At 41.3% G+C, this 23,017-nt stretch overlaps 1 protein-coding gene across 2 annotated transcripts in view; it reads left to right on the forward strand.

Annotated features, from left to right (window-relative positions):
• The window catches only part of HEPACAM2 (HEPACAM family member 2), a 36,715-nt gene extending 20,087 nt beyond the window's left edge, over nt 1-16,628 (forward strand). The window contains exons 5-10 of one of the 2 annotated variants that reach the window (XM_019729709.3): nt 7,987-8,112; nt 8,199-8,223; nt 8,317-8,354; nt 9,702-9,775; nt 12,919-13,028; nt 15,951-16,628. In XM_019729709.3, coding sequence (XP_019585268.3) covers nt 7,987-8,112; nt 8,199-8,223; nt 8,317-8,354; nt 9,702-9,775; nt 12,919-13,028; nt 15,951-15,954 — 377 coding nt within the window. In that variant the 3' untranslated portion in view covers nt 15,955-16,628. Of the gene's footprint in view, nt 1-7,986; nt 8,113-8,198; nt 8,224-8,316; nt 8,355-9,701; nt 9,776-12,918; nt 13,033-15,950 lie in introns of those variants that run through there. The other variant, XM_074340731.2, reaches the window with a different exon arrangement.
• The last annotated feature ends 6,389 nt before the right edge of the window (nt 16,629-23,017 follow it).

The raw sequence follows: 23,017 nt of genomic DNA on the forward strand, positions 1-23,017 counted from the left end.
ACTTTATGCCTATGTGTATGTGGAAGAGAATATCATTGTGGGATCGTTGATATACTCTAAGAAACTCTCTTTCCTGAGTTAACTAAGCCATGGCTTCTATGAGTCAAAGAATGAAAACCCAAAACAGAATGGAGAAGGAATTCAATTGCTTACTCTGAGGCACTGAGAACAAAAACAGAATTCAATAAGTTATGTACTTCTAATCATGCATTCTTTCTTTCCTGATTTTACCAAGAGGAATATAAGACAAGCAGACTACTGATTTAAAAGTCTTATATCTACAGTAGCATTAGGTCAGGTGATTAAATCTCCATGAATTAGAAATCTGGTTTTCCTACTACCCTGTTTCCCCGAAAATAAGACCTAGCCGAACAATCAGCTCTAATGCGTCTTTTGGAGCAAAAATTAATATAAGACCCAGTATTATATTATATTATATATATTACATTATGTTATACCCAGTCTTATATTATAATAAAATAAGACCGGGTCTTATATTAATTTTTGCTCCAAAAGATGCATTAGAGCTGATTGTCTGGCTAGATCTTGTTTTCACGGAAACATGGTATTTGACTCCCCTTCTCGCTGTCCTTCATGGGCTTCCCGTCTTCTTTCATAATTTAAACACTTCAAATCTGTAGAAGTTCTCAAAAAGGGTCTCAATACCTTGGAAACTACAAAATTTTGTAAGTTGTGAAATTTGACGTTCTCTAGAAATCATCTGATTTTTCATCATGTTCATGGACCCAAAAAAGGTTAAGAATCACTGCCTAAAACATTTATGTTCACCAAATTCCCATCCTTCTGAGCCTCCTCTTCTCTCTCTACAGTGTGATTTTATTCTCTTGTATGAGTTCCCTCACTCTCTTGGTTTCATGCAACATTGGTGCATCCTAAATCTCTATCTTTAAAGCTCTAAAACTGTATACTCATGTGCTTCATGTGCTTTCTCGACGTCTTCATTATGAAGTACCAGAGACAGAATACAGGTCCTACATATCAAAACTGAACCATCTTCTTTCCCCCAAAATTACAAATCTTTCTGTATTTCCTGTTTAAGTGAATGGCCCTACTATCTACCAACCTGAGCCAGAAATTTAAATGCCATCTCAGACTCTCTCTTGTTTATTGCCCTGCCCAATATCCAATCACAAAGTTTGTCCATTCTTCTTCCTTCCTATCTCTCAAACCCATTCTTGCCTCTCCTTCTTGCTCCGTTTCTTTCTTTTCTTCCCCTTCTCTCTCCCACTCCATCTCCCTCTCTCACTCCCTTTTTCCCTCTCCCTCTCCACCCCCTTCTCTGCCACCTTTTTTTTCTTTTTTAACTTCTTCTTATTTTACTGCTTCCCCTCCTACTATTAGTATTCTTCTATTCTTACTATGAAGCCCTTCCCGGATGCACTGTAGCATGCAGACAGAGACAAGCCAGATTCCACCTGGGGGACACCTGGGAGCAGGTCTGGACAGACAGTGGTATTCAGGGGGCCTAGACTGGTGGAGGAACAAGTCTGCAAAAGGTACTGCCACTAATACCGTCTCCACTGATGTCTTCTCTTTCTGTCTGTATAGCTCTGGTGCCTGGAATAGGACCTATAACATAGAGTCATTACATTTTGTTGAATAAATGAGTCAAAACTATAATTCTTGCAATACTTAGGTGAAATTTTTCAGTATGTGGCCCTTGGGTCATGTGCATTCAAGTCACCTGGAGCAGTTTAAGAATGTATTTTCATTAAGACACCTCAGACCTGCCGGATCAAGATCTCACAGCTAGGATCTGAGAAGCTGAATCATTAGCAAGCACATGTGTGACAACCACTTATTTAAGGTGGTTTTTCTCCCCCCTCTATTGCCTTTTAAATTGATAAGACTTTGACATTATAAGACTATCACAAATCTACAGATTGATAAAGAAATGTATAGTGGAAGAGGTCCTCCTAGGAATTCTTAAAGTTGAGGTTATTCATATTTGCAAAATCATCGAGTGTATTGGAATTTATGTAATGGCATGGTGGGCTTTTGGGTTTGTTTGTTTTTTTAATATGAAGAAAATAGCACACTCTCTAGAAGAGTGCTATCCAGTAGAACTTTATGCAATGAAGGAAATGTCCAATATGGTAGCCACTAGTCTCAGTTGGCTTTTAAACACTTAAAATATGACTCTGCAACTGAGGAACTAGAGATTTCCTCTTTATTGATTTTAATTTAAATATAAATAACCACATGTGTCTAGTGGCTACCATATTGGACAATACAGCTCTAGAATTTTTACCTGAATTAAGTTTCATTTGGGCAGTAGATAATAATATACCAGGGGTGCCCCAAAAATGTATACACATGACTTGTATTCATCTTTTGTTATCAGTATATATTATTACAATTTTAATACAGTTTTTTTTTTCTTAAGATGTGTATACATGTTTTTTGGCACCCTTTGTATGTCCCTTATAGATTCCAATGCATATGTGTATGTAGGGTGATATATATCAGGCACTCATTCATTCATTATTTAATATATTATGGGCCAAATACTGGGGTGTTAAATGGCATTTGAAAAAATAATTCCTGCTAGCAACATGTTCATAACCTAATATGGGCAGCAGCTACGTAAGCAGCTAAAGTGCATCCTCTGCTTTCTATTTTACTAAATTTTAGCAGGCGTATGAAGCTTTTTACCTCAGTCAGTGACCAAAAAAAATTTTGAAGCAAGCCATAAGTTAGCATATAAAATAGTTTATCAGCAATCTGGATGTCACCTTAGACTTGCTCTTCATGCTCACTTCAAGTGAAATATGGTTATAATGTGTAGACGCATACTGCATCGAAGTCTTCACCATTACCTAAACTTTCTCCATTAATGTTTAGCCAAGGTATTTTCATAATATCAGACACCCCCAATATTTGATTAAGATCTTATTACTCTGGTTCAAAGGCAGCTACAGTCTTACTATCAAATAATTGCCTTCTGCAAAATGTAAAAAACCCGTTTTACCTGTACAAAGACCAGGCATTTGTTATTATAGTAAATAAGAAGAGCAGGTGCTTATTTTTTCAGAGGGATTCAGGACTGTCAACATTAGTAACCTCTTTGTGGTTTTTAGAGCTATATTTCAACCCCCAAACATCCACAGAACTTGAACTAAAACAGAGGCAGACGGCAAAGAAAATGAGTAGTATCGATGTGTTTTTAGTATTTGAGTTTTAAAAAGTTTTCCAAATGAATGACTCTCTGCAACACAGGTTAAGTGTATACCAGTCAACAGTAAAAAAAAAGAAAAGAAGAAAAAATTAGCATTACTCGTACCTATCAATTGAACACTTACTGACCATCCACTCTGATGAGCAATCTGTATTAAGATCTGTGGAGAATTTGAAATAATTTTGAGGGATAACATACCTGCTTTTGGGATGTTTTCAGAACCAAGTTGTGTTTGGTGTAACTAGAATTGAGTTATAAGAAATAGATGAACCTTTTTATTTTTAATGAGGCAAAGAATGTGGCCAAAGTCTTAGCAATAAGATATGGAGGACAAAGGAAAAAGGAGTCAAAGATGTCTCCAAGGTCATGAATATGGAAAGAAAATAACAAGGTCAGGAAATAATCAAAAGTTTTATTGGGGACTTTCAGTTGGGGAGAGGAAGGCTGGAGAATGTGACAATTAGCTCTGTGTTTTCCTGCCTGTATAAGACTAAACAAACTGGTGCCTTCCACCTCTGTGAGCTATGATTCACGTCTAACTTGAGATATTAATTGACCTTTATGTATCTCAGCGCGATATCCTTAAACACACACACACACACACACACACACACACACACACACACACACACAAAACCCCAGGACAATGGGCAAGGTCACACAGCTAGTCAGTGATAAAATAACATGTGAATTCAAAGCCACTATGTAAACTCTCTCCTTTGATGTTCTTGACTGAGAATATCAATAAGAGTATGCTCTTTCTAAAAGATATGTCACATATACAGGATAGTGTGCATTTTCTCATCACCTTAACTAATTTTACGCTATATAGAAAGACATACTCTGGTTTGTCCGTGATATGTATATAGTTTCATATTAATGAGAAATTCTGTCTTTAACTAAAAATAATATCTAGAATCTAAGTTTCAAGGAAAGAATAGCAATTAAAATCGTAAATTAGTGTCTGTATTTTGAAAAACAATGACTTTATCACCTTGATGAAGGACATCCTTGAATGCTGGTGTTCCTACTTCTAAATTTTAATGGGGTCTAAATACTATTGTGCCATCATATATATAATAGATATATATGTTATATATAAATAGTATATATATAGATATATGTTATATATATACTGTTTATGATTAGAATTCAAGTGTTCACATTTAATGAAGACATTCAAATGTATAAATTATTCGAGTTCTCAAGGGCTACATGACTCTGGTTTAAGATTTAAACTAATAGAAATGTTTTTAAGTTGTATGTGATCCTGAGAAATCTTTCATTTTTGCATTTATTTCTATTGCACATCTTTTCATAAAAAAGGAAATAGGAAAATGACCCAAAGCAGGGAAATGAATTGACTAATTTCTTCCACCTACCTAGAAATATCTCAGGTTAAGATGTCCAGGAGCTGTATTTCACTTTGGGCCACTGGAGATAACGACTGAGGTAGAACTACAGCTCTGACATCCAGACCCTGAGACCTTAGGTGACATCCCCATGAGCATCTAGCACAGAATAACTGTGTCTGTCAGATGGCGCCATGGTGGAGTGTGGAAATAGCACGCCCCTCAATATGGCACCTTCATCTCTTCAGGGACACAACTCAGCTGCCATAATCAGCAGATTGGGTGGGAGCTACCTCAGAACTCCATTCTGATCTAGAAACAGGCATGCTGACTCGTAGCATATGGCTGTCCTGTTATGGGTGCAGTCTCTCAAACAGCCAGGTTGCGATACCATGGATACCACACCTCTCGCCCATATTTGCACTTAATGTGTTATTTCATTTTATTTGTTTGCCTAAGGAGGGGGCAAATAGCATTTGCACTAGGGCTTGGGTAAATGAGTCAATCGTGTTTACATAATGGGGAGAATGGCATGTTATATGCTAAAGAGTAGAAAGGAGACACACTGGGGCCCCTGCAAGTGTCCAGAACTGCATTCAGGATCCCTACACGTTCTCTGCGGCAATCGGGTCAGAATTCCCCTGCCGTCTTATTTTCAAGTTGTGCTTCTGGAAGTCCATCTCTCCTAAACACACTTGCCCAGAGCTGAGACGACAGCAACTATGCCCCTGGATTTGATCCTTGACATATTTGGCTCTTTTTATTTTGTGAAAGGGAGCAAATTTCAAATGCTGGACCAGGTAAATCTTGTGTGTTCTGAGATGGCGTGAAGCAGTGTTAGAGCAGTGAGCCCAGATGCACTCCAGTTCTGAGAAGGGGGCCTAACAAGAAAGATCACGTGGGCTGAGAAAAGGACCACCCCTGTTTCTCAGCTCCAGGGGGGGGACGCTTGGCCCTTGCCATAGCCAAGGTTTTGGGCTCATGGGCGCTGGTCGCTACAAGGTGGTTGGTTCTCTGATATAGAGCAAACAGAAGCCAAGGGAAGAGAGGCAAGAGGGCAATAAGGAAGGAGTCTAAAGAAATAAGGAAGTAATGGGACACAGAAAGAGAGGAGTGCTCTGTGGACAGAATGTGCAAGTCTGGTCATTTTAGGGAACACGTATCAAAAGTGACAAGAAGTTAAACCTAAAGAAGAGGGGAGAAGATGTGTCTTATGTCATGTAAGACATCCATTTGTTGTACATGAAACCTACTACCAGGCTTCACAATCCTGGAAGTGCGCGGCAGAGAGCCAATGCGCGCCCCAGTGTAGCCACACCACAGAATGAGAAGAGCTCTGAATACTAATTATTAGCATATTTTCAAGTTTCAGAGGGAAAAAAAGCTGAGACTATACTAAAATGTTTTTCTGTGGTAAAACACATTGCAAAACTTGACTAAATTAGCATTGAATACTTTTTTGAGGGGTGAGAAGTTACCGAATTTTGGTGAAGGCGGTCTGGCTACCAAGAAGTGAGAGAGCTGAACCACATCAAGTCTGGTGTTAGAAAAGGCTGGAGGAAAAACTGTACAGGAGCCTCCTGCCAATTACAAAACCATTCTTTGGCCACAGACTAACAGGGAAAAATTGAACTTGCCGTCAGATAAAACTTATGTTCCAGTCTCAGTTCTAGCACTTACTGTGGCCAATATTTTACTTTCTCTGAGACTATTTCTTTATCTGTACCTAGAAATGGTCCTTTAATATTTTTTCATTATTACTGATATGATACATCTATACGAAACAAATGGGAAAAATGTATATTAGGTTTTATATACATATAATGGTCATACATTTTGCTCAACAAAAGCATCCCATGAGAATCAATTAGCTATATGGAATTAAAAATAAAGAGTATTGTGTGTTTTATTATTATTTCTAAATTATGAGCTATATACATCCTTTATATCAGTCAAAACTGTAACTTTTGTATATGCATGTGCACAGTTTTTTTGAGACTCGGTTACTAGCATGCCAGTGAATATAATGTCCTGTTTACGTGATAAACTTCATGTAAACCTCTCTGGCTGCCCCAATCATATAACATCAGAGTGACAAGAGATCTTAAAGGACAACCACTCTAATCTCCTTATTTTACTAATGTGAAAATACAGACCCTCAGAGTCCAGTAGGTCAGCAGAAGTTTTACAGCAGCAGAAGTTTTACGGCGGAAAACAACAGGGTGCAGGCTGGGTATTTATTGCAGAGCTGAATGGCCACCAAGTGCTTCACCAAACCCAGATTCTCCAGGCTGTGCTCGCCACTGAGGAACTGAAGCGACATTCCACCCATGACTTTCACTACCACATTACACTGGACAGAGACAGGCAACTTCCACAATTCATTTCCACATCAATACTGATTCACAGGATAATACAAAAGACACCTGTTACCCGCATTTGTTGGAGGTTCCAACTACTTCCCACTTTATAGATTTACTCTATGACTAAACATATTATAGTCTGGAACTAGGGTTAACATTGCCCTGGTTAATAAGTTGTGTTAAAATAACATTAAAGTGAGGCAGCACAAATTGTCAAGAGCCTGGGGTTTCCTCTGGACTCTGTCAGTTGTTACCTGAGTGACTTTGGCAAACCTCAACTTTGTCATCTATAAGGGGATAATTAACAATAATAATGCCTCCCTAGTAAGAGTGTTGTGAGCATTTAATGGGTCAACATGTATCATGCACTCTTAGAACAGAGCCTGGCATATTATAAGCACTTGGCAGATGTTAGCTATTAGCACTGTATTTTATATAGGAATATTAATAAAAAGAATGACTTGCAAAACAAAGTGAACTTTAATCACAAGGTGGGACTTTATGTATTTTGACAATCATACACACCTTCTATTTTAGGGACTGAAAGCTTTTTATTGGTCAAAAATTAGTACAATGTATTTGAAATAAACACCTCCCCTTCTGCACCTTTTATCACATACAACCTCCCTAGAGACTTCATGTATCTGAATTATACTGAAAGAGTGAGATGGAAGAAGAGAGAACAACCTAACATCTGGGGATCTAGTCTACAATGAGATCAAACAGATCTAAGTTAAATGGTGGCGAACACTATTGGAAAGTATGACATGAGCTATTTGCTGTATCTAGTGCAACGTATCAGTATTATCCTGGGGAGCTCATCACATTTCCAATTCCAGATATCCTTAGAGAGTTTGTGTGTGTTCTAAAATAAGTGTATTCCTTTCACTTCATCTCTCGCATTCATAGTTTCTCATATATATAATATATATATGTTCCAGTCTCATATATATATATATACATATATGTTTACAGTAGTGTCTCATTTAAGATAAAAACAGAAACAAGTCAAACTATAATTAATTACTGATCTTTAATAAAGTACTAAAAATATATTTGCCCTTTCATTTAGGACTGGAGAAGCTTGCACAAAAAGGGAAATCATTGTCCCCTTTAGCAAGTATAACTGGAATATCACTCTTTTTGATTATATCCATGTGTCTGCTTCTCCTATGGAAAAAATATCAACCCTACAAAGGTAGGTTAAAATTAGAAAAAAAATTTAAATGGTGTTATACATGTACTAAAAAGTATCTTACTGTGTTTTTTCTCTCTTGGTTTTAGTGATAAAACAGAAACTAGAAGGCAGGTAATGCATATGTTTCTATGAAAATTTTTTTTTTCCTTGAATATTTTTCCCACGATTATTAAGAATGACAGAAATGCCAATTTGTCTTTTCAGGCCAGAAACAGAATACAGGAAAGCACAAACATTTTCAGGTAATGGTCAGGCTGAAAGGGGCTATTATCAATGTAATGTATATTCATTAATATTGTTGGTATTATTACATATAATGTACTATTGATGTAATAGAATTCACATAAGCTAATATTGATGTAACACTAACAATCCCTGACCTCTGACTAGTGCCTTCCCTTTACAAAGTGCTATCCCTTGTACTGGTTTTACGTAAGTCACACAAGTCTGTAAGATAAGCGCTCATAAGAGTGAAAGGCACTCAACTCCATTCTACAGGCAAGAGAACTAAGTAAGGTGAGACAGATTAGGTCACTTGCCCACCTTCACTGAGTTCTGCTGACTCCTATTCCATTGATCTATTACTGTTATTTTGAAAATGCCCAGGGTTCTCTCCTTTTGTTAATTCCTAAGGCTGATACAATGCCGGCAGCTCCATCCCAGGGAGAAGAGGAAAGGGTGCCTTGACAGGTTTGCAGCTTCTTTGTTCCCAGCATGCTTATCACTGTCATCACTACTGATTCCCTACGTTCTAAGTTCACAAGGGGACTTTTGCTCAGGCCTTGGTGTCACACAGAGCTGGGTTTCAGTCCCATGTATGCCACTTTCCTCCAATGTCACTTTGGGAAAATTATTTTTCCTGACCTCATTTTCCTCATCCATATAATAAAGATAATAATCCCCCCACCCCCCGGGGTTGCTATGAGAATTAAAAATGCTGATGTAGGTGGAAGGCCTAATATGATGCCTGGATGCTTAGCAGATGTGGGTCTTCGTCCTCTTATCTCGTCCTTTCTAACAAATGACAGAATGCTGGGGCTGGGAAAGGCCCCAGACAGACCATCTGGTTCCTCCCAGCCACCCCACTCCTGTCATTTTTCAGATGATAGTTTAGGTGATCTTGACATTATGTTGTATTATATTTTGTATGTCTGGGCAGCTATAGTTACTTCTGTATTCTTAGGAGTCCCGGTGGTCTGTTAGATCTAGCAGGGTACAGTAGGTATGATGGCTGGATTAAGGGCTGCTGTGACTGCCAGGCTAAAGCCTTGATGGCCATAAAGCTCTGGTAACTGAGAGTTACAAAGGACAAGCCAGCCCGCATGTGTTTATCTGAATATGTAATATACTGTTCCCACATCAGACTTTAAGAATAACTGTCCCAATTCAGTTTCAATTCTCAGCTTCAGAAGGAGTGATTTCCAGCACTGCTTAATGGCAATATGACTACAGGGGATGAGGAAATGTTAAATTGGTTTTATACTCATACCACGCGAAGCAAACAATAAAGATAAGTTTTGCAAAGGCTTAAAAACCATGACAAGTTGAGGCATTTGGTTTGTAAGCAGTGTTTTTATTTTCCATTTCAGGCCATGAAGATGCTCTGGATGACTTCGGAATATATGAATTTGTTGCTTTTCCAGATGCTTCTGGCGTTCCCAGGGTTGGTGTCCCTAGGGGCTGATTAGCAAAGTAGAGTTCCGCTTCACCAGCGGTGTAAGCAGCACTCATTGAAGCACTCGGGCAGTGTGGTCAGATGGCTGCACGCCCTTGGCAGTGCTTACTTCCTCTGGGATGAATAATGATGCCAGATCAGGGGAGTGAAAGCATCTTTCTCAGACTATGAGTAAGGCTAACACAAATAACGAAGATACACTCATTCATAAACATTCTTTACTGGGTAAGCTCAGTGAAAAGAGAACTAACGAGGTAGACGGTCAAGACAACTGAGTACATAGGGAATCAGGAGACCCTGGTTTAAATCACTCTGTATCACTTCAGTGACTGCAACCTGTCACTTTATTGAACTCTCTCTGTTCCTCAGTTTCCCCTTCATTTCCCCTTTGTATCTCTTGAGGACATTGCAAAAATAACCCATCATACCCCTGAGAGCACCTTATGCTCTTCAGAAGAAAGGTACCATATAAACCCAAGTAGGCAGGTACACCTCTTTATTTTTATCCTAAAGGTGCAGGAGATGTGAGAGAGGGAGCTTTTATACAGTTGAACCCATTTTTTTCAGTCTGCAAAGACAAGGTCTTTTAAAGCAATCAGTTGTGTTTCACAGACATGCAGAATGTTACTCTGAGCTACTCAGCTCATTAACATTTGTATAGATTTGTGTCGGACCAATTTTTTTCTCAGCTTCCTTATTCCCCTATGATAGTTTACTTAAGGAAGGGGCCATAACAGACGACTGGGCATTTGAAAAAACGATTGTTCAGGAGTTACCTCACAAGGGTTACCTCACTTGTTCAGAGAATTCTATCAATGTAAGGTTCATCCAGTTTAAGTTTCCTGGCCACGGACTTTATCTCACAAATGCCCTGTCAGTCATGGAGGGGGACTGATTGGATTTCACCCTCCTGAGGGTTTGTCAGTAGCACCAGCGCCCACAGCATCACGGGTGAAGGGAAGAACTGCATTGCAAAAGCTTTGCAATGTCCTATTGCCCTATTCAGTCTCAGACCTGGTTGGCTCACCCTCACTTTCTACAACCAAAAGGACAAAACCGGGTATTTGGTGGATCAGTTATTTCAAACAGCTTCTCACCATGGCAGAAAGCCCCCATCTCTGGTGTGGCTTTTAAATGGGAGAGGAGAAAACTGAATAGCTGGTAAGACTTGGCACTGAATTCTTGAAATCAGGAGTTTCTTTATTTAAAATCATGCACAGGTTTTATCCCTAGGAATTCATTAGAAAAGAGTGAGATCTCTATAAGAAACTTTAAGTTTAGCCTTGTGATTCGTCAGTACTCAGTTTGAAGATTTTTGTGGGGAGGACCTCTATTTGCTGAAAATGCTACAGTCGTCAAGAACCTGAGGCAGAGAAATGAGTGCTTTGATTACATATCAGAAGCCTCACTTATTTCTGCCATAAGGAGAATAACTTGATTTGGAGCCATGCCCACCTTCAAAGCTAAATCCCATAAGAAATCATAAGGTTCTTCATTGGTGGTGCCAGGTGCTTTGAGAAAAAGTGAGACATCAGTGCCAACAACCGAGGGAGGAGGATGAGAACTGGGAGGTAGGAGAATACGTGTGAGAAGCAGCCAGAATGGCAGCTATGTGTGAAGATTAGCAGCCAAATGCAATGGCTTTGAGAAGAAGAGCAAAAATAATCAAATCAAGACCTGAAAATTGAAATTAAGGGAAATAAGTTGAGTTACTAACTTTTTGAGTTTTTAACAATCAGAATCACCCTTGTCAGGGTACGTGTACAAATGGAATATTCTTCCTCCCTTCACTTGCTGTGCATTTATTTCACTGTCCATTTAGCACCTCTTTCCGAAGGTGGACAGAAAGCAATGGCATGAAATGAACAAATTTATTACTTGTTAACAGCTCTAATATTAGGGTAGGTGAGTGAGTTGCTTATTACCTATAGATTGCTTTTATCATAGCCCCAGAACACCTCCATACCAAAGAAGATCAAGAGATGATCTCAAGTACAAACTGTAAACCAAAATCTCCTTGACACAAAAATGACAGGATGAGTCACATATCCTGGGCTTCCCACGAGAGCATTTGCAAGTGGAATGGAAACAGGCAATTTCCAGAAAAACATAAAGCTAAGATGTTCCAACCTAACATTGCAATTTGGGACGAAATAAAGAACTTTCAGATGGTTTATCCAGGACCAAGAGTTCTCTAGGTGGAGCTGTATAAATATAGAGGACAGAAAGTGATCAGAAGTATGATGAAAATCGGAAGAGTTTGGGATAAGAGCGGGACCAGAGTTTAGATAAATAATTGGAAGGCAGTATTTACAGAAGAAGAAAATTATAAAATATAAGGAACGGGAGTTAATAAAACATCGATTCCAGTTTCAATAAAATACATGTTGGCTTTTACCAGACAGAAAACACTAGTATACTTTCCGCATTCATCCAAGCCTTTAGCTTTTAAAGCCCATTACTACCATCTTTCCCCCAAAATAAGACCTAACTGAAAAATAAGCCCTGGCATGACTTTTCAGGATGACATTCCCTGAACATAAGCCCTGATGCGTCTTTTGGAGCATAAATTAATATAAGACCTGGTCTTATTTTCGGGGAAACATGGTACATTCAAACAAAATCATCTCCTTTCCTGTGTTCTATATTTCTTGGTACTGTCTTTACTAACTGTCTTACTAATGTGATGAGAGTTTTTGGCTGTACATTATTCTTTCTTTTCAACCATCCTTACTCATGTAATTGGCAAATAGTGTGGAAAAGGTAATCCAGATGTAATAGAAAAGATAATCCTGCTCTCTGATTCTAAGCTTTTCCTGGTATCTTTTCTTTTGCTACTCTTTCTTTCTATTATATTTCCTTTGCAGTACTGCCAGCTTTTTTCTTAAGTGAAGAAAAAAGTGATAGCTTTGTCAAGCAATTCCTCTTCTGACCTCATAACTATGCTGCCCCACTAACCACCACAGGGTAAGTGCAGGGAATTGCAGCAAAGAAGAAATGGGTATTGTAGGGAAGATAAACAGTTCTAATTCTCTACTCATCACTACTTCCAGTTGTTTTCAACAGTGCAGCATGCTGGAAATACTATTTACTTGTCTGCTAATTATTTTTTAATGTGCTACATTTTCTAGATGCCAAGTAGGTCTGTTTCAGCCTCTGATGGTGTATCAGGGCAAGATTTGCACAGTACAATTTACGAAGTTATTCAGCACATCCCTGCCCAGCAGCAAGACCATCTGGAGTAAGTATGAACTTGGCCTTTGGTGACCCTGCCTTGGTCGGGCTCGGCATTCAGCCCCTGCTTTCCCCAGAATTTACTGTAAGCCTCAGAAGAAAAATATTAAAATGGGAAATTATGGCTTCTGTGCACACTTCCCCACCTGAAAATAATCTGAAGAAACAAAAGAGGCAAACACACAGGTATCTTCTGGGGCTGGGCACTTGGGCCAGTGGACAAAATGGAGAGCTCTAGAATCTAGCATTCCCCCAGTGAACCTATATCTGGGCATGTAAAGGATCTTCAGGCCAGTTCTCATGCCATCTTGGTTCTCTTAACAATTCCCGTATTTATGGTTGTTTTAGAGCCAGTGACCTGTCACTAGAAATACGACCAGGAAAACAAAACAAAAAAATCCTACAAAATGTGCTCAATACTGTTACCATTCAAATGCTCAACCTGTTACAGATTCAAAGCAGTCTACTCCCCGTGAACAGAACCTCCGTGAGGACAGGCCTCCCACTGAGAGGATAAAACCTTCGCTGAGGCCAATGCCAGGGCTGACACTAAGGCTCAGCAACCTTCCCAGCCTTGGAGAAACTAAACCTACAGCCTTTTGAAATAGTGAAATGAACTTCCCTTTTTTGTGGGCTATAGTTGCCTGCAGGCATAACTGCCACAAATCATCTTCCATCATTCCTTTATTTGTCATTTATTGACTTTGAAAAGAACATTAATAACCACACACAGGAACTTCCCCTCTGGCAAAAGAAACATTTCTAGCAAAGTAATTCATGCACACCTCTGAGTAAATAGCAAAAATAACAGGCAGCAGTGGATGAATGCATGGGAAATCACCCCAGTCGCAGGAGCGCAGGAGACCCAGTCCTGGGAGGCTATGCAGTCATTTAAGGGCTAAACAAGTGGCAGGAGCCCCTCAGAGGACCCCACCAGTGCATTCCTTCTTGTCCCAGGGAGCCTGGAGAAAAGAGTCAGGTAAAGTACGACCCTGAGGGAGCTAGGAACTTCTGGTTTAAAAAGAAGATTGTTTTAAAGCATTATATTTATAACCTAGTAAAACACAAGAGTGGAATCTTATTCCATGACAGTTTGAAAAAAAAAAATCTCTAAAATTATACCTAACCCTCTTTATTTTCTGGAATACAAAATTAAGGGATCTTTTTCTTTGCTAAATATAAGGAATAGGAGGAATTTTGAGAGTATGTCTGCTTCCTAATTTTAAGATTGTGTCTCATTAAAAATTTTGTCTGTTCTTCCCTATATGTCCTTTATTCTATATATCTATTTTTCCAATTAGAATGCAAACAAATCAAATGAAAATTTGAGATTTAACTTTTAAGGCTCCCAATAATGAAATAAATGCTGATTTTAAACTATGGCATATGGCAGCTACAATTTCAGAACACAAAATAAAGTGATTAGGTTGGTTTTGAATGCAAAAACACCGAATCTTTAAATTAAAAAAAAACAAAACAAAACAAAAAAACCCTCTGAAACTAGAATGCTTTCATATATGAGCAATGTCTTTACAACTTTTTGGAAATACTTTGAAGGCTGAAAATAAAGCAGAAATGCTCTTCTTCCAGCATGTAAAGGACTATTCAAAGCTGCTATTGACATGCTCCTTCGAGAGGCAGTCAACCTAAGAACCCAACTCAATCCCAGCCCGAGTGTCCCCCCCCATCTCCATGACCTCTTCTCACCAACTTCTTCCCCATCTTCTGAGTCTTTCTTTGTGTGTCTTTGTCTTCCTGTGACTCTCCCTTCCTCTACCTGTGTCCTTTGATGTCCTCCGTCTCTGAATCTGCCCTTCTCTTTTCTTCTCTTTCTCTGTAAAACTGTCTCCCTTTTCTCTAATAACTCTTTTAAAAATTTCCTCCTCTGTCTCTCTTTCAACTCATCCCAAAGCGGAGCCAACATTTTAAAAAGTGTTATTTTCCTTGAATGCAGATTTATGTTACCTATTCTAAAAACAAATAAGTAAAATAAAAAACAAATAAAATCTTTTTATTTCCGAAATAAAAAGAACATATTCTACTTGTTTTACATCAATCCACAAACATTTCCAGGACATTAACTATGTACTAGGGATAGAAATTAAATAAGACTCAGTCTTTTAAGGATTTCATACTTTAGTGGGTTCCTATTTGCTTATTTTAACTAAAGACTAGTGGTCCTTAGTAGAATAAATATTCCTCAGTAGGATAAACATGGCCTAAACATACAGAGACCATTTTTCTCTCCTGATTGCCTGTGGTTTTATGCTCTAGGTCCAATTAAATTCAAAGATCAATTTCATGAATAATGCAGTATTACACGTGGTTAGTGAATCTCTCCCAACCCCCATTCCCAAAGTGCATGTGTCTGCTCTGGGTAAAGGAGCCTAACGCTGCTTTCTTTTACTTCTATTTGACAGTTGCTTCTGTTATAGGAAAGACAGCCAATTTTTTTTTTCCTTTGGCTCTTAGACTATCCTAGCAGTGTTGTTTTCATTACTACATGTGTCTAGTACCTAATTGGACTTGTGTTTAACAAATTGGTGAGTTGACCTGTGTTCCTATTCTTGCATTCAGCCCAGTTTTTTGTTATTTGAACTTATGGCTGGATTTATTTAAATGCCGTCTGTTGCCCTCATTAAATGCTCTTGGCACAGTTTATTTTGAACCCAAGAATGGCTGTCGTATCCTAAAAATCAAGACATTCACGTAAGTAAATCTTTAGTTGCACAAGGAAATCATCTACAGAATTTAGTGATTGCTTACTCATTATACTTATTGCTTTATAAACGTAATTTTCGTTGAACTAGTTCAAAACCCTTATGTTATTTGTAGCTATGGAACGGAATAAAAGGGTTTAAGGTTCTTCTACCATTAGAACTGGACATCTACAGAGTCGTTTACATACCTCATAACATTTCTTTGGCAGGTGAGCACTCATAGGCAAAGCAGTGCGTTGGAGTGAAATAATGAAAGAACGTTTGGAGGAAAAACTGGAAATGTAGATTCATCCGGAATCAGTGAAGAAATCACGCCCAATACCTCTTACTCATTACAAATGCTTTTAAATGCAGACTAGAGTCATTTATAAAAATTGGATTGCAGGTTTTCCAGCATACGCACAACACTGTGCTACAGAAAAGCATGGCTGGGAAAAAGTCCTTATTATGCTGACTCAGAGAAAGAAAAGGCTGGGAATTTCCAATCAGTCTTTCAGCATCAAGTTTCTCTAAAAGGCTCAATTAGTTCTAAATCTATACTTTCACTTTCGTCAATATTGACACTATCGTATCTAACCTACCAATGTAGAAACTTATTTTTGGAAAAATTTCAGCAGGCTTTGTTTTATTAAATTCTCATTACTGTGAAGATTGCTGTACTTATTTTTTTATTTCATCCCCAAATTTCTTTCTTGATATTTGTGCCACAGAAAATGATGGCTGTCTCAAAACCTGGAGGAGACTGTGCCTTCTCCTAGGTTGTCAATCACCAATGATGTTTTTGAAAAGACTTGTAAAATGCTGAAGGAAATGAGTCATTAAAGTCTTATTTTTATTTTTGTTCAAGGGAAGATGGATTCAAATAAATTATTCTGTTTTTGCTTTTACATGGCCTTAATTCTTTGTCTTGTAGAGTAAAAATTTTACATAGAAGTCAGATTGTAGAATTAAGGTATTTTACCCTTAGTTCTCATTGTGCAATCAAGTGCAGATTATTGAGAACTACTGAAATGAGAAACTTGCTCTGGCACAGCTCCCCCCCCCCCCCCCCCCCAGCCCCCAGGCTTACTATATTCAACTGTTGATTCTGGGAAAGATCTTGCTCCTTGTATATTTCTGAATTTAAAAAAATCAGTGCGAGACCAAGTGGTAGAACTAGAGAACACCATTTCACAACCCCCAAGGAAAGAACTGATTCCGGGAACAATCATCATTAAGCAAGACTGCAAGATAGAAGATATGAGATAAAACTACTAGATGATCCAGGGTGAGGTTGCAGAAACTCTGAAGGGAAGGTGGCCTGAGGCTTAGACAGAAGCAGGTACATGGCAGCTGTTCAGGGTGCAGTGAGGCCCAGGGGTGGGGACAGATTGATTATCATTGAGTCTTGCAGAGGTTCTTGGAGATGAAAGATGAATATTTACATTTAATCACATTGACTGCAAACACTCTGACCTGGCAATGCCACCCTTTAGGATTTCATTCCAGCCAAATAAAGGTAGACACAACCTGAATACCCAGCAATAGGGCATTTTGAAATGACACTGATGACATGAGATCCATACAATGATTCACACTGCAATTATTTAAAAAGAAGATCAACGACTATATTGATACTGACTTTTAAACTATGTCTCATGGCCTACTATATTACACAGAAGAAAAAATCAGGAAGAAAAAAATAGCATTTTCTGAAAAGAATAGCATTTTTTTTTTAAAGTAAAGCCCATGTTTCAAATGAACTACTATATTTACATTGTACCACCCACATTTTCACAGAAGCACAGAGTGAAAAGAAAGTTAAGACTAAGTCCCACAACCCCTTCCTGGTCTTCTTTCTCTACCACTCATATTTTTCTGCTGGAAAAGTCCATCAGTCTTACCACAAATATTTCCTTCTGCAATTGGTAAAAAAAAAAAAAAAAAAAAAATTGTCTAATTAGAAAAGGAATTCATGCCCACTGTAAAAATATGAAACTATATACTTGGAAATACAGAAGGCTAACCACAAGATAATTAAAATCACCCATAGAGAATAGATTTTAAATGTTCTCATGACGAAAAAAAAAATTGTAATTATGTGAGGTGATGGATGTCTTAACTAACCTTATTGTAAATATATACTTATGTGAAATCATTACTCCTTAAACTTACACGGTGTTATATGTCAATTGTATCTCAGCAAAGCTGAGAAAAATAAGATCATTTGTAATCTCACCTCTCAGAAATAACCTATTAGCAACATTCTGAAATTAGTTATGCATATGTTTCTTCATATTCCTTCCAGTTTCAAAAAGGATTTATGGTAGCTCATACAAATGCATAATATAACAAGATAAAAGACACCCCAAAGTACTAAGTTGATAAAGAAAACAGGATGGAGGAAAATTGACACTTTACAAAGGCCAGGTGAAAGCAGAAATGAGGTTAACAACCAGGACGGTGAATCCCCCTTTATCGTAAGTATGGTGTTATACCAGTTAGATCACTCAGAGTATACAGGTGGATGCCTAAACTGAATGCAATTTGTCATTATCAGAGCCAAAGAAAGGTTGCAATCCCACTGCAGGACTAGGAGACAGCAGGAGAGCTTTCCCAGTCAACCCCTTATCCCAGGTCCATGCACCTCTCTCCTCCTTCCTCAGTCTTTTATCTCTTCCCTCCCTGAGGCCCTTCCATCTCCTGCCTGGAGAGCAGGTTCTAACTACAGTGAGCTACGGCTGCATCTGTGTTCCCCTTCCTACACCCCACCCTGGAACACTTTAAACCACAATCTCCAGCAACATTTTCTGGAATAGGTAATAATACATTCATGTGATTAACAAGTCAAAATCCTATAAAAAGTATACGCCAAGGTAGCTGTTTTTATTAGTTTTCAGTTTGGCTATTTTTGTGTGTCCCTCCAGAGTTTCTTACCACAGCCAAAGGAAATACAAATATTCTTATTTCTTCAAACTCACTTTCAATTACTTGTCATTCCTCTCATTTCTGTCTCTCTCTCTCACGCACACAAAAATACACAAACTATCGGTGCATGGTTCCACTCAAGGCAGCAAGGAATTGCTGGAGGGAGAAATGTGAAAGGATCTAGAATCCAATTAACTTTTGCTGTCATTGGTGTGTAACACTGGATGACTCACTGCGTTTTTAGTAAATGAGGATGAAAAGCTCATAAATTAATCAGGGTTTTCAAGGGAAGTGATGAACCAAACCCAGATGTTCACCTAATTAACAAATTAATCTTTACAAACCAGCCTAAAGTTCTTTCCTGATTACTAAACATAACCTTAGCTGTTAGTGTTTAACTTCATATTACTGCTTCTAACTTGGAATAGAATTATATTCTTAGTGAATATTATTTTTAAAGAGTATATCCTACTGATAGACTCTTAAGCAGGAAACTAAAATACTACTTATGAATAAAACACAATTCCTTGTTTTCCTGACCTTCGTGTACTACCAGGTTAATAAGACAATTTCAGTTAAAATAAACTGCGCACACACACTCAAAGAAGGATTATGTGATCCCTCAGTTCTATGAGATTGTGGGGGCAGAGCCCCAGAAAGTAGTTTCCAGGCTCTCGGCCTCACATAGATAGGTGCTGGCTCAGGTAGTAAATGGCCATCAACTGTGATTGCATGGCCATCAGCTGTGGCTAGTTGGCCGTCAGCTGTAACAAGTGAGCCATTAGCCACTAATATAACTGCTGTGGCTACGCTAGCAGAGAGAGGAGAGAAGAATGGGGGCTAGCAAGAAGATGGCGGCTGGGCTGGCAAGCGTGGATGGCGGTTTGCGGACAGTGTGGATCCAGCCTCCAGTGAGAGTATAGTGCCGCCAGAGAGAATATAGTGGTATGACTCCCCCATCTATGGCTCCGTGGGTGTTTCTTTTTGGCCTCACCATATCCTGCGTTCTCATGTGGGGAGCGGGACCAGAGACCCCGCAGGTCGCCCGGCACGACAAATGGCGCAGCAAGCAGGGTATGGTGTCGGCTGAAACTCTCTGGAATGTACTGGAGCAGTTTACACGTATAAAAGTTCAGCTTCGTAAGCAGAGTGCGGTGCCGACCAAAACCTACCAAAGCATGGTGGAGCGGTTTGTTCGTGTGAGAGCCCAGCTTCGGGAGGCCCATGAGGAGCGACACCAGGAACGGGAGGCGCGGTCTGCCTGGGAGACTCGAGCCTCCAGCTGGCACACCACCCTCTTGGGCATAGAAGGCGGTGTCCTCCTTTTGTTGATCTGCTGCGGCCTTAGGATCCGAAGCTTGTGGATAGCTTACAAGGAGGCCTCCACCCACTCAGACACCTGGCACGGTGAGCAAGATTCCGACCAGGTAGGAATGGCGTCTGACTCTGGGCAGGAGGATGTATGGCCCCCACACAGTATATGGTGTTCGGTGGCCACTGTTCTCAAGGGTTGGACCCCCAAGGAGGGGTGGGAGGACATGGACGGCTCTCCAGCCAGCGTGGAGAGGGCCCTGCAGGCTCTGGCTGAGCAGTTGCCAGAGGAGGAGAAGGCTACAGCCGGCCGCGTGGGCTGGATGTTCCTCACGGCCTTGAGTCTCAACACGGAAAATGTGCTTAATGAAGTGGCCCGGGTGCCTGACCAGGTGTGGGGGCAGAGCCCCAGAAAGAAGTTTACAGGCTCTCGGCCTCACGTGGAGGGGTGCTGGCTCGGGTAGTAGATGGCCATCAGCTGTGGCTGATTGGCCGTCAGCTGTAGCCATTGAGCCGTTGGCCACTAATATAACTGCTGCGGCTACGAAGGAGAGCGGAGGAGAGTGGAGGAGAGTGAAAGAGAGTTGTCGGTGGGTTGCAGACAAAACGGACAGCAGGTCGCACGTCCAGTGAACCCAGCCTCCAGTGAGACCGTAGTGGTATGACTCCCCTACCTATGGCTCCGGGGGTGTTCCTTTTTGGCCTCACCATATCCTGCGTTCTTGTATGGGGAGCGGGAGCAGAGACCCCGCAGGCCTCCCCGCACGACAAATGGCGCAGCGAGCAGGGTATAGTGTCGGCTGAAACACTCCGGAATGTACTGGAGCAGTTTACACGTATAAAAGCTCAGCTTCGTAAGCAGAGTGCGGTGCAGGCCAAAACCTACCAAAGCATGGTGGAGCGGTTTGTTCGTGTGAGAGCCCAGCTTCGGGACGCCCATGAGAAGCGACACCGGGAACGGGAGGCGCGGTCTGCCTGGGACACTCGAGCCTCCAGCTGGCACACCACCTTCTTGGGCATAGAAGGCAGTGTCCTCCTTTTGTTGGTCTGCTGCGGCCTTAGGATCCGAAGCATGTGGATAGCTTACAAGGAGGCCTCCACCCACTCAGACACCTGCCACGGTGAGCAAGATTCCGACCAGGTAGGAATGGCGTCTGACTCTGGGCAGGAGGATGTATGGCCCCCACACAGTATATGGTGTTCGGTGGCCACTGTTCTCAAGAGTTGGACCCCCAAGGAGGGGTGGGAGGAGATGGACGGCTCTCCAGCCAGCGTGGAGAGGGCCCTACAGGCTCTGGCTGAGCAGTTGCCGGAGGAGGAGAGGGCTACAGCCGGCCGCGCGGGCTGGATGTTCCTCACGGCTTTGAGTCTCAACACGGAAAATGTGCTTAATGAAAGGGCCCAGGTGCCTGACCAGGTGTCCCGGTTGGACGCGCTGGAAGCCCGGGTCCGCCTGTTAGAACAGGGGCCCCAAGGTGGAGACTCTGAGGCAGAGGAAGCAAGTGGAGAAAATGTACCTCCCAACCCCCAAGCCCGGCCCATCATGAAGCACAAGGTAAAGCATGAGCAACCTTTGGGCCCCGGGGGCGTTGCTGCCGGCAACCCAGATGTGACTGAGTTCACTACCTACACCCCATACACTCCCACTGAGTTGCAGGAGCTGGGGAGGCGGTACAGACAGCACCCTGGAGAGCCAGTCTCGGCTTGGCTGTTACGTTTATGGGATGAGGGAGCAGACAGCATTCTCTGCTCCCCAGGCGAGATGGAAAAGCTAGCCTTCGTGACAGTACATCCGTCCCTGCGACAAAGGTTACAAAACTGCCATAGGTTGGCCAATAACCAGGGCAACCATTCTCTAATGGCGTGGCTCACGGCTGCGGTACGCACCGTATGGGAACAGGCTGGCGAGCTGCCAGACACTGTGAGTCAATGGCAGTCATATACAGAACTTACGCAAATAATCCGTGAAATGGGTATGAGACATGCTATTTTTAACCTCAACATGCAGGGCCCAGATGACGAGCTTTTTACTGCCAGCATGAGAGATCTGGTTTTGGACACTGCGCCTGCGAGTGCTTTTGGATCCTTGGTTGCTATTCTTACACCGTATGTAGGGCGACGGATCCATGAAGTTACAACTGCCATGGCCAGCCTAGGGGATGTTGAAAGCCGGAGGCGAAGGAAGTTAAGACAGGAGGTCCGCACAGTTGAGACCTGGAAGCCCACACCAAAGGTAAAGGGGCGAGGTCGCGGGCCTCAGAGAGTAACACGCGCACAGATGTGGCGTGATCTCGTGGCAGCAGGGGTTGATCAGGAAAAAATAGACCAGCAACCCAACGCACTCCTGCTTGAACTTTGGAAACAGTTGCGTCCGGAACAACAATTCCGGAGAAGCATAAAGGAGGAGTCTGGGAAAGCGCGACCCGTGTCCCTTCAGGACTTCATGCCGCCGCTTGAGGCCGACTCCTTGCAGCTTGATTAGGGGTGGGGCCAAGGTACCCGGTCAGAGGGGACGAGCAGGGACCGGAGGCCCCACGTGGAACTGTCCATACATTGGTCCCCTTCGAATGTACAGAGGGTTTTGGCTCTAGTTGACACTGGTGCTGACTGCAGTCTCGTTTATGGGAACCCAGAACTGTTCCCTGGACCAGCAATCTGCATTGATGGCTACGGGGGAAAAACTGTGACTGTGAAAGCCGTTTCCTTACCACTGGGTATAGGAAGGCTCCCTCCTCGTACCTATAAGGTTTATGTCTCCCCCGTTCCGGAATATATTCTAGGGGTGGACGTGCTACATGGCCTCAGCTTACAGACGTCAGTAGGAGAGTTCCGTCTCCGGATCAGGGTGGTGAAAGCAGTGACACGCGGGCATGCTCACCACCCTCCTCAAGCGTTGCCACAGCCCTGGCGCGTGGTTACAGTGCGACAGTACCGCCTGCCAGGAGGACAGGAGGAGATCGGTCGTACAATATTGGAATTGGAGAAGGCACATATTGTGAGGCCAACGCACAGTCCCTTTAACTCCCCAGTATGGCCTGTCAAGAAGCCAGATGGGACC

The sequence above is a fragment of the Rhinolophus sinicus genome, chromosome 4, assembly GCF_057876585.1.
Source record: "Rhinolophus sinicus isolate RSI-liver-muscle chromosome 4, RSI-T2T, whole genome shotgun sequence".
Taxonomy (NCBI): Eukaryota; Metazoa; Chordata; class Mammalia; order Chiroptera; family Rhinolophidae; genus Rhinolophus; species Rhinolophus sinicus.